At 36.6% G+C, this 11,744-nt stretch overlaps 2 protein-coding genes across 2 annotated transcripts; both read left to right on the top strand.

The window, feature by feature from the left end:
- The first annotated feature begins 2,496 nt into the window (after positions 1–2,496).
- LOC110770708 (uncharacterized) lies at positions 2,497–5,862 on the top strand. The gene is made up of 4 exons (XM_021974914.2): positions 2,497–2,989; positions 4,833–4,934; positions 5,368–5,422; positions 5,553–5,862. Exons 1-4 carry the CDS (start codon positions 2,906–2,908, stop codon positions 5,672–5,674), a joined length of 363 nt encoding a protein of 120 aa, XP_021830606.1. The 5' UTR covers positions 2,497–2,905; the 3' UTR covers positions 5,675–5,862.
- Positions 5,863–7,223: 1,361 nt separating this feature from the next.
- LOC110770707 (pre-mRNA-splicing factor of RES complex protein) lies at positions 7,224–10,938 on the top strand. Its single transcript, XM_021974913.2, has 8 exons — positions 7,224–7,517; positions 7,839–8,634; positions 9,463–9,530; positions 9,614–9,675; positions 9,852–9,955; positions 10,282–10,354; positions 10,442–10,622; positions 10,728–10,938. The coding sequence occupies exons 2-8, from the start codon at positions 7,877–7,879 to the stop codon at positions 10,811–10,813; spliced, it is 1,332 nt and encodes a 443-aa protein (XP_021830605.2). The 5' UTR covers positions 7,224–7,517; positions 7,839–7,876; the 3' UTR covers positions 10,814–10,938.
- Positions 10,939–11,744: the final 806 nt, after the last annotated feature.

Here is an 11,744-nt window from a genome sequence, read left to right as displayed (position 1 = left end):
GAATCAGCCGTTACTGGTTTTGAATTGGACGCTCATCGAAAGAGTTCCTTAGGCGTCACGTGTCAAAATCAGTATAGCCGCACGGCTATACTATTGCTAAAAAATCAGATAAAACCATGTATAGCCGCGCGGCTATAGTATTTTTTATATGAGTACAGCCGCTCCTTGCGATCACGGGCCCATGTGTCAAAATGAGTATCGCCGCTCGGCTATTACTATTTTTAATAAAAATAGAAAAGACCGTGTGTAGCCGCCTGGCTATACTATTTATATATAAAACAAGGACCCATCTGGCGATTAGGCGCCCACGTGTCAAAATCAGTATAGCCAGGTGGTGATACTATTTTTTTTAAAAAAGGGGAAAAACCGAGTATAGCCGCGCGAGTAGACTATTTATATATATAAAAAAGATGACCCTACTTACGATTAGGCGCCACGTGTCAAAATAGTATAGCCCATCGGCTATACTATTTTCAAAAAAATTAGAAAAAACTGAGTATAGCCGTGCGGAGATACTATATATATATGGGGGCGGATCCGTGGCACCATATTTTTGACACAAATTTTGACATAATTTTTGGGCCATTAGATTACTCCACTTTTAATGGTTAAGATTAAACCTGACATTGCAAAACAATATATTTTTTTTCTTTAATTAATATTTATACATTGGCATTAAAATTCTGATACCATATTAATTAAGAATTCATTCTCTCTCCTCTCATTAATTATCTTTAATTAATTCATTCTCTCTCTTTTTTCTAAAGAGAATTGACACCTCCTCCTCTGCCTCTGCTTCTTCTTTCTCTCTCTCTCATCCCATTCTCATCCCCAAAGCCACCCTCACCACCAGCACCACTCCAAATTTTGACATAATTTTTGGGCCAAAGTCTGGGTTCTGTTCAGACTTCAGAGCTGTGAAGCAACTGAAACTGGGTTATGTTCATAGTTTCCCGCAGAGTTAGCTTCCTTTGAGTTAAAGTTTTATGATTTTGATGTGATTTCAATTATGGGTACTTTCATTTTTGTTATTTATGCTGTTGTTTTGGATTGGTTTTTGATGATTTTCATGCTAACTTTATATTTGCAAGGGACATGAATTAGTTTATGTTTCATTTTTAAACTCAACTGGTCAAAGCTGAGAAATTTTATGCTTGCAATTATTGGACTGATAGTTTCCTTAAGTTTCTATTGGCTCTTAGCTAGTATGCTTGTAAATTTTGATATTTTTCAGTATTGTTTCTGAGGCTAGCTTATTGTGTATGCTCAATGATATGCCTAAATATCTATTTCTGGTTGTTGGTGATTGAGAATTCTATTGCTAATGTGACATTTTGTTCTTGCAGAGGTTGAGTTCAAAAATCAAGTATGATGCTTTGGATAAATTAAATGAAGAGCTTGTAAGCATCTTTTATATCTCTTATTTCAGAATCAATCTTGCTTTATTCGTGCTGTGCAAATCCCATATTATGTTATGTCAACATCTAAGGTCTCGTTAAATGATGCAGAGACTACAAGCAACTAAAAGCCAAACAAATCTAATAGCATGTAAAATCAGGGTTATGCACATGTATTTGAAGATGGCACAGTCTCAATGTGGCAGTCATGGTGATATGCAACTGTCAAATGAGAAAAGATGCTATTGAGTCTTGTGGTTTTTTTGACAGTCGTGATTTCATGAATCAGTTGAAAAGCTTACCTTCTCGATGTTGCCATCCTCTGTCATAGTGTTGAGAGAAAGCATAGCTTTAGTCAGCATATCTTCTAAATCATCTATGTAGAGAGATGGATGTTGAACATGGAAGGCCTTGGGTGTAACGGACTGCTAACGCATAACAGATAACTAAACTATCAATATAATCATAAATAACAAAACAAAACATATTTGTTTTAATAAAAATAAAAATGGAGTAGAGAATTCATACGGTTGGTTTGCAGTTATTGGAGAGAGAGAGAGAGAGAGAGAAAAGATGGAGATTTTTTCTGGTCCCAGGAAAGAGAGAGAGAGGTATGCGTGAGAAAGAATAGAGATTAGAGTACCAAATAAAAAAGGATACTACCAAGAAAAGAGATTACGTTTCCTAAAAAAAGGGAGGAGAGAGAATTATTTTATTTTATTTTTATGAGAGAGAAATAAAATTAATGATTTTTTATTTAAAACATTAAAACTATTTGTCATGTCAGATTTAATCTCAACCATTAAAAGTGGAGTAATCTAATGGCCCAAAAATTGTGTCAAAATTTGTGTCAAAAATATGGTGCCACGGATCCGAATGACCCTCCTTGCGATTGGACGCCACGTTTCGAAATTAGTATAGCCGGTCGGCTATACAATTTTTTAAAAAAAATCAGAAAAAATAAAAGTTTACTTATTGTCCGCATGGCCCAACCTTAAAGACCCAACTCGTTTGGTACTATTGTCTCCATGGCCCAAACAACGAAACGCCGTTGTTTAAGAGAGTATTCGGTGAGCGAGCGAATTCAAAACCAGTAACGGCTGCTTTCCCCTTCTCTGAACCCAGAAACCTAATTTTGGCTCGCTCTCTCTCTCTCTCTCTCTCTCTCTCTCTCTCTCTCTCACAAAACATGCAGATATGCAAAGTCCAACCCAGAAAATCATAACTCTCGTTTGTCCATTTGCACGAACACTTCAGAACCAACTAAGCCAGCAAAGATTCTTCTTCATCCTCTTAATTACCATACCATCTTTACACGTTCTTCATCCTCTGCAGAAATGGAACCACGTGGTTTCCAACCCAGCTCTCTCTTCTTCTCACCTTGCCTACCATGTTTGCCTTTGCTGCCTCGTTCATATCGCCCCCTCCTCACTGATAAAAACCCACTTACTTTGTTCTTCAGCTGCGCTGAGAGTGCAGTTTGTTGGGTTATGGTCTTTTTCTGAGCAATGGCGTCGAAGAATGACTCGCTTGATATTCCTGAGGGTTGGGTGTTGAATACAAGGGTTGAGGAGAATGGGACTGAGGTCAAGGTACTCTAAAATCTATACCCTTTTCGTTTGTATAGATGTTTAGTAAAGCTTCAGTGCGGTAGAAGTCTCATCTTTGTATATTTGAAAGCTTTATGTTCAGTTTTGATCATGGCGAGACGGGTCTTTTTTATTAGGTTTTTTGTGCTGTGATTGTGATAATCTTTTTGTTCATTGAGTGATGTGATATAGGCGAGCATTTGAGATACGTGACCTGTTGTTTGAGCAAAACGGCAAGTGTGTGCTCTCAATTGCGTACAATGAAGAATTCTGGAAATAAAATCTTTTACTCTGATCATTGGATTTGGAGGTGCAGATTTAAGGTTTTCAGTGATTTTTTTTTTCTTAAAAAATGGTTTTAAGTGCTGTTACATTGTTTAATTGGCATTGATCAAAATCTTTTTTCTGTTCATGCTCAACGTAGTGTGGAAAATTTTGATTATTAGGACTGCATAGAGCGCATACTCCATTTAGGAATCATGTCCATGTAGAAGGTTCGATACCACAAGAAGAGAACTCCTTACTCATTGATCTGGATTAGATGATATAAGTTGAAATTGGTTTGCTTATGATTGCAGTGTTCATAAGTTTGAACACGTTGATTTGCACAGACGCTAGTGATCTTGAGAGATCAGTTAATATTGAAAAGATGTATTTGGCATTACGTGACAAAATTATTGAACATTCAGAGCTTCATCATGATTCATGACATGTTTTAGATGAATCTAAGTAAAATTGTTTTGAAAATAGCTGCACATGTTGAATTACTTGCAGCTATTACATATTTAGAGCGTGGTATGCGATCGTTGAATATTCTGTTCAGCTTTGTCATAACGTGTTTAAGGTGAATGTAGGTAATGTCGTTTTCCAAATAGCTGCACGTGTTGAATTGCAAGCAGCTATTTCATATTTAGTGTGTGGTACACGATTGTTAAGCATTCTGTTCAGCTTTGTCGTAACGTGTTTAAGGTGAATCTAGGTAATGTCATTTTCCAAATAGCTGCACGTGTTGAATTACATGCAGCTATTACATATTTAATGCGTGGTACGCGATTGTTGAACATTCTGTTCAACTTAACGTGTTTAAGATGAATTTAGGTAATGTCGTTTTCCAAATAGCTGCATGTGTTGAATTGCTTTGATCATATAGAGGAGCTTAATTAATGTTGGATGCATGCTGCCAATAAGCGACACGAGATTTTTGGTGGTTATCGTGAATGTGGGGGTTCATACTTAAAAAGAATGTCTTACATAGCATTAAATAGCGCATCATATGTGGAAACTTTGTTTTTCCCTTAGCTTATAGAACATATAAGTAATTTTTGTGATTTTACCAATTATGTGCATTTAATCTTGATATCTGTTTTTCGATTTCAGATTGCCTCGTTCATTAGTATTCATGAACTTAACGGTTCTGGATTGAGCAAAATCCTAGATCTGTATACTCTATACTGTATTCTGAGCATATCTCCATTAAAGAAACATGTGCTGCTCTCTGAATATAAGAAAGTTAATTGAAAAAGTTGTAAGCATTCATGAACATGAGTCTTGTCTAGATTTTGACTTTATGCTTTCCCTTTTTTCAAACTCTTAAGCCTTTATATTAGAACAAATTCCTTGGCTAGTGATATTTGCTCCACTTTTTTCTTTTTGGATATGTACCATACTTATCAGATTGTTTGGCTTTTAGCGTGCTTAAAAACATGCAACTAATAATATAGTGCTGATTATGATAGAATTAAGAGAAATAAAGCTAAAAGTCTTGACAATGAAGAAAAAATAGTTGAAACATAAAAGGTTTCAGAGTTGCAAGGGATGATATGTTTTTTATGCATGGGTGTTGTAGGGCTTCCTATGTCCGGAGACAGGCCAGGAGTTCTCAACTTATCAGGACCTTATGCGCTATGTGCGATATGCGAAAGCAGCTCAGCTTTCGATATATTCACCAGTGAGTTTTAGCTTCTTCTAGCTTCTTTAATTTTTTTTTTTGGGATGTTTTTTTCTATTATATATTGATCGTGCATATATCCAGATGATCTGTGGATTTCAAAGTCTAGAATCTTTTTTCCACATGAGAAAACAATGAAAAGGAAATTTATGGTTTTATCTAGTCGTTTGTTTCTATTTATGATTGCCTTTAGATGCATATACATTATCATTGTCTACCTTTCTTTTGTGCTATGATCGTTTCCAATTCTTTAGAGAAGGTTACTAGTCTCTTGGGATTACTTCATTGTAGAATTGAAAGCAATTTATGATGGAAAATCTTCCATCTTTTTTCATTTTCATTATACATAAAGGTCACTAATCCATTTCACGGTCCAAGTTAATTAGAATTTTTTCTTTACATAATTGTATATGAATTTACCGATCATGTGTAGGATTCCAATTTCATGAAGGCGAAGAGAGTAAAAGCTGCGAAAGAATCTTCATCAGGTCTGAGCTCAAATTCAGCGATGACTGAACATAATGAGGAGAGGAAGGGAGGGTTCAATTAATTTTTCTGTTATAAAGATGATACTTGATGACAATTATTGATATGAGTTCCCTAATTATTCTATTATAGGTGAGAAAAACAATGATCCTACTGAGGGCCCTTGCTCAACTCAAAACCCAGATCCAAAACGAAAAAGCAAGGCCAGCACTTCAAAGGGCAAGAAGAAGAAGCAGCAGAAAAAACGAAAGTGAAGTGCCCCAACGCTTCCAGCAGTATAAAGAATGAATAAGCTTGGCATGAGCCTTGAATTGTACTGTCAAGCCAGAAATGGCCAATTTAGTTGTGCTTTCTGTAAGTGAAAACTTTTGGTTGTGTTTTTATGTTACTTTTGAACTTGGTTGCCCTTGTGATGGTTAAACCTTGAAATCCTTTTGTCATAGAGGGCTTTCCTTTATATGGTGCTATACCTGGTTGCATTTTTGCTTACCACCTCATCATCGCTTGTGTAAATATATATATATAACCTTATAAGCTACACAAATCTCAAAATTCATCTTGTGGCTGTTGATGTGATGGTTTGGTGAGCATAAATGCTCTCAAATTTTAATTGGAAAATACTTCCCTTCTTATTATAGCACGTCCTACATTTCAAGGAAGAATATCTACTTAGGGAAGGAGGCAAACAATATCCTTTTTTATTCATGAGTACTAGGGATGGGCATTTGAAACCTGTGAACCATTGAACTAGGCCAAAAAGGAAAACCGAAAAAAACCGGATTGACAAAATAAAAGAAAGTTAACTAAGCTCAAAAGTCGAACTAGTAGTAGGGTGTGGGCATTTGAACCTGCTGCCCGTTGAATTGGGCTAAAAAGAACATATATGAAAACTGTGTTGACCAAAGAAGTGAATGTAGTGTCATTAATTGGATTGGTTTGGTCTGGTTTGATTTGGTTTACATGAAAATGCGAGTGAGGCCCACACCAATTTAGGAATTTAACTCCTTCTTTTGGAGGAATTTGAATATTGGGTGGGAGGTGGTATTCTATTTCCTAAGGAACTAACCCATTAGAAATCCATTTTTTACCCATTATATCCTCACAATTTTTAAAATTCCAAATTTGCCATCTAATATAACCCAACAACAAGCACATTTTAGTAATCAATTCCAATTCATGGGAATTTAGTAAACAACTTATAAGGAATTAGTACCACTCCTACCATAATTCCATATGGTTTAGTAAACACATTCAATAGGAATATGGATTCTAACTCTCCTCAATCCAACTCCTCCTCAATTCCATTTATCCTTGATTCAATTCCTCTTAATCCGTTGGTAAAAAAAAATTCCTCTTAATCCGATTACGGATTAATAAACATGCCGTAAAGAGAGATACCATTAAGGGCTTGTTTGGTATTATATTGATCCAAAATTTTAAATTTAATAACATAATTTGAGCCCAAAGCCCAAAAGGTCTGTTTAGTAGTCCCAATTTTGAAAACCCAAACAAAAAAAATCCCAAATACTATAAAACATTTTTTTAAAAGGTTTTATTTTTTATTTTCTAGAAAAAATAAAAATAGGGTGATAATTTTTCCACTCCCATTTTATCAGCCTACACTCCCTTTTGTTTTTTTTTAAAAATACTTTTTACTATAAGATAAAAGGGAGTGTAAGTGAACAAAAGAGAAGTGAGAACATACAATTTAAAAAAAAGGAGTGTAAGCGGATAAAAAGGGAGTGGGAAAATCAGTACCCTAAATATATATATATATTTTTTGAATATGAAACCAAACGCGGACTCTATAATAATGGAATAGAATCGGGCGCACATCCACGGTCCATACGCCATCTCTCCTCTCCCAGACGCTCCGCCAAACTCACGGTCACCCACCGTCTCTCTCTCAACTCTTCTACACAAAGCCTCTGTCTCAGCCTCTCTTTCCTTCGACGCTTCGACCCTCTCTCTGAGTCTCAAATTCTCAGCTGACGAATTTCAGCCCATCGCGGTTTTCCCTCAAACTAGAAGGACGGAGCGGGAACGCAATCCATCTGCTATTTCTTTCTTCTTCTTGTCTTCTTCGACCTGGTAGTGGTATGTACTTTCATAATTTTCTTTTTCTGTTTCGAATTCGTCTTTCTTTCTGTTTTGCCTGTTTTCTCTGGAGCCAAGCAGAATTTAAGAGTGCAAAGTTTATTTTATTAGTTTTGCGATTTTGTGCATTGTTAGGGTTCTGATTTAGGGAATGCACGGCGTCTAGAGCTAGGCGTATTAATCACCTCATTTTGTTTTCGAAACTTATTTTATTGGTGTTACAATTTCGTGCATAGTTAGGGTTCTGATTTTTCTTGCTTACAGTCAAATTAATCACCTCGATTTTTATTATGCTCATGCTTTATTGTTTGCAAATTACAGTTATTAGGAAGGGCAAGGTAACGACTGTTGAATCAGCGATGGCTTCTTCGAGTAAATCACTGAAAGAGTATTTGAAACGATATGAAGGGATTAATGAAGAAGAGAAGAAGAAAAAGAAGAAGAAGAAGCAGAAAAGCAAGTCAGAAGCAATGGGGTTTTTAGTGGTGGATGAAGACCCTACGTGGCAGAAACCGGTGAATCTTGAGGAAGATAATGACAACAATTCAACAGATGAAGACAAACCTTTTGTTGATGAGGACATTGAGATTAAGAGGATGAGGAGACTTGAAGCATTGAGGGCCAAGCGTCCATTTAATGCCATATCTGAAGATGGAAGTGGTTGGGTTCCAGTTGGACAATCATCGCCTCCTAAGATTTCAAGCTCTGATATATCTCCACCTCGTAGACAGAGGATTAATTCGGAACCTGGATCAATGTCTCCGGGAGATAGGGGAGAAGATGTTGACTTGTCACCTCCACGGCAGAGACGGAAGCGCCACCACACTCCATCCCCTGAACCGGCAACAAATCAAGATCAGTTGCCTACAGACCTTTCACCCACAAGGAAAAGTAGGAATGTTGATTCAGATCTTTCTCCACCAAGGAAGAGTAGGAAGGATGTCGATAGAGATCTTTCTCCACCAAGGAAGAGTAGGAAGGACGTTGATCTTTCTCCACCGAGGAAAAAGAAGCAAGTTCCTCCGGATTCTTTGAAAGAGCAACCGAAAGTTGGTTTGATCTCTGGCCGAGAAATGAGGGACGAGATCACGAGAACTAAGAAGGATGAGCGGTTAAGGTATGCACCTGTTTTAACCAACATATATATGCCAATGCTTCATGATGAATAAGTAATATGCGTAGTGTTTCATTCAGCTAAGGTTTCAGACCAAGTTGAGGGACCGTCATCCTCTGTTTACTCTTTTTTTTCTTTCCTATTAGTTGTTTGTCGCTTTCAATGAAAACTTAACTAATGGTTTTGCCCTTTGTGGTCTGATGGTGTCATTTATGCATTCATTGTCTGTTTTCCATGATGGCCATGAATATAGAGACCTGTGAATTAGTGTTGTCTTGCCACATGGATGCTCTATTAGCTGCTAACTAACCATGAGGCATATGTGGCCTTGTACTGAAAACTCGACAGTTGACATGGTCTATAAATCTTACTATCTTAGTTATGTAGACTTGTTTTTGTAACGGAGAAAAAGGATGCCTTTGTTTACTTTAGTCACCTAAGATGACACTTTTTTGTGTATATATGCATTTTGTGTGACAAGTACATGTACTGAAATGGTCATTGTTCAGCACGTTTTCCAATTTGCACAAAATGCAATTCCATCTCATTTCGTTGTGATCTGATTAGAACTTTTATAACTTTTGCTCACCAATGATTTATTTATGTACTTCAAATTATTACCTTGATTTGTTTTGGATATTGTTCAGTTTCTTCAGCCTTTGATTTCATTTAAAAAATAAAACCATCTCACTTTATTTCTTTCTATTTATTTTAAGAAACATTGAAGAAGGAAGTGTAAAGGAGTTATGGCTCAAATAATATTGCTGCCTTTTATTGTGTTTCACAGATAAATGTTGCATATTCTGACTTGCAAAATATTGATGGTTGTAGATTTCAACAGATGGATCCTTCTATAAGTGGGAGGGAGGCAGTGCCTGTATATCGTGATAAGAAAACAGGTTAGCTGAAGTTGTATGTTCACCTTTTATTAGTTATATTTGTTTTTCGTGCTTTTATCTGTATCTCACAACCAATGCTGCAGGGGAGCGCATTTCAAAGGAGGAGCTTTTGAAATCACAAAGGAAAGTAGAAGAAAAACCAAAGGTATGTTGGAACATAGTGAACGGGTCATGCTTGAGTGGTGCAATATCTAGCTAAACATCTATTAGTTTTACACACTGGGTATAAGTTTCATCACGTGAAAAATGGATTTTATATTTTGTTATTTATTCAGCTGTTTGAATAGATTACTTATGGTATTTTGTCTGTAATTTCATCAGGAGATAAAGTTGGAATGGGGTAAAGGCTTGGCGCAAAAGCGGGAAGCTGAAACTAACCTGGAGGAGTTAGAACTTGAGAAGGAGAAACCTTTTGCACGGACGAGGTAAATGCTACAAAAGTCCAAGCTATGTTTCCATCTGTTTTCTTGGTATCGCATAGTTGAATACTATTCCCTTTGTCCCTTTATATAGTTCAGTTAAAGAAATACAAGAGAAATACAAGTTTTGGGATTCTGATGTGAAGCCCCTGGAGTGATCTTTATTCATCCAATATTCTGTTTTCATTGTTTTTGCTTCCGCTAATCTGCCTAAATATGCAATTCACCTATATCCTACATCACTGTCATTGGATACGTTTGGGAACTGTTTAGAGCCTTAATCGCATCTTCCTTTGTGTATAGCATTTTCAAATTTTATCTTTTGTTTACAGAGATGATCCAGACCTCGACAAAATGTTGAAGGAGAGAGTAAGATGGGGCGATCCTATGGCACATTTGGTAAAGGTAATAAGTGAAGTTCAGTATGTGGTGTCTAGAATTACATAAATTAGTAACTGATTTTGACATTTGTCTTGCTGTCATGCTCTGCAGAAGAAGTATTCCGAGCCAGTTCTCCCTGACTTGGGGGATAGCGAGAAAATGAAGGAATCTGGATTTATTATTCCTCAGGAGATTCCTAATCATAGCTGGTTAAAAAGAGGACTAGATGCTGCACCAAATCGATATGGTATAAGACCAGGAAGACATTGGGATGGAATTGATCGCAGTAATGGTGGGTTCTTTTTCCTCATTTTACATTTGGATTTTTTTCTTACTTTTCGTGCAATGACGTGCACAATTAAGTCAGAATTTACTAATTTTTTCTGTTGTCTTGCAGGATTTGAGAAGGGAATGTTTAAAAGGAAGAATGATAAACAAGCTACGGAGGCGGAAGCTTATCTTTGGTCTGTGGCAGATATGTGACATGTACTGAGTAAGGAACCCATGTACTTGTATCTCTATGGAAAGAGGCATATGGAGTATTTGCTTTTATACTAATTGTTGATGAATATAATACAAGTCTTGAGTTTCCTATTGCTTTTTTGCCACCGTGTGCAATTTTATGTGCATTTTTTTTCGCTTTCTTGCTACTCGTTACATTGTTGGAATAATGGAAGCCCTATTTGGTTTACTTTAGATTGAATCTTGGGCCTTCCGAATAAATGGGCCTAAAATTCTTAAAGAATCAAATGGGCCAAAAATGATATAAATTTGCTAATGGGCATGCCCAGCTGCTTCGGTTCGGTTGGACTGAGCCATTTTAGCAATAACCGATCCCAACCGAAATGTATATAAAACCCGGTTCAATTGGTGATTTTGTGGTTGAACCAGGTCGAATCGAACTGTACTCACCTCTATTGAGTCAATATATATGGATACAGCTCATTCAATTGAGAAACCTGAAGGAGCCAAACCAGAGCTCTTTATGATTCTCATGACTTGTGAAGAAACATATGTTGAAGTCGTCAACATCAACGCCCCAAAAAGATACATGAAAGAAGAAATTGAAATATCAAGCAAGCAAAGCATATATGAACAAAGACAAAAAAAAAACATACATTATTGATGCATGAGAGATATATAGCATTGGTTCAGTTTTTAGAATTTGTCCCTCTCTATAGGCCTTGAAATGATTGAGTTGGTTCGCACAAAGTGCCTTTTTCTTGCTTTCCATATCCATAAAAAGATTGCATTTGGAGTGAGAATGGAATTACAAGCAAAGCTATACAAAAAGAGAGCAACAAAAGATCATTGCTTTGATGCACCCCGTATTAAGCAAAGCAAGCATCCTATGAATGAATCATCCTCCTTCCACTAACCCACGTTAGAGAGTAGTGGAACTTGCATTTCAAGC

The sequence above is a fragment of the Prunus avium genome, chromosome 8 (assembly GCF_965620075.1).
Source record: "Prunus avium chromosome 8, drPruAviu1.hap1.1, whole genome shotgun sequence".
Lineage (NCBI taxonomy): Eukaryota > Viridiplantae > Streptophyta > Magnoliopsida > Rosales > Rosaceae > Prunus > Prunus avium.
The sequence above is the reverse complement of the archived record's forward strand: the minus strand, read 5'-3'. Positions and strand labels throughout refer to the sequence as shown.

What these genes read in the sequence shown, in the direction of transcription:
- LOC110770708 (XM_021974914.2), top strand. Translation starts at nt 2,906, where the DNA reads ATGGCGTCGAAGAATGACTCGCTTGATATTCCTGAGGGTTGGGTGTTG. An exon ending in AGAATGGGACTGAGGTCAAG is followed by an intron (nt 2,990 to 4,832) that starts GTACTCTAAAAT and finishes TGGGTGTTGTAG; the next exon opens with GGCTTCCTATGTCCGGAGAC. An exon ending in AGCTTTCGATATATTCACCA is followed by an intron (nt 4,935 to 5,367) that starts GTGAGTTTTAGC and finishes GATCATGTGTAG; the next exon opens with GATTCCAATTTCATGAAGGC.
- LOC110770707 (XM_021974913.2), top strand. Translation starts at nt 7,877, where the DNA reads ATGGCTTCTTCGAGTAAATCACTGAAAGAGTATTTGAAACGATATGAA. An exon ending in ATATCGTGATAAGAAAACAG is followed by an intron (nt 9,531 to 9,613) that starts GTTAGCTGAAGT and finishes CCAATGCTGCAG; the next exon opens with GGGAGCGCATTTCAAAGGAG. An exon ending in CTATGGCACATTTGGTAAAG is followed by an intron (nt 10,355 to 10,441) that starts GTAATAAGTGAA and finishes CATGCTCTGCAG; the next exon opens with AAGAAGTATTCCGAGCCAGT.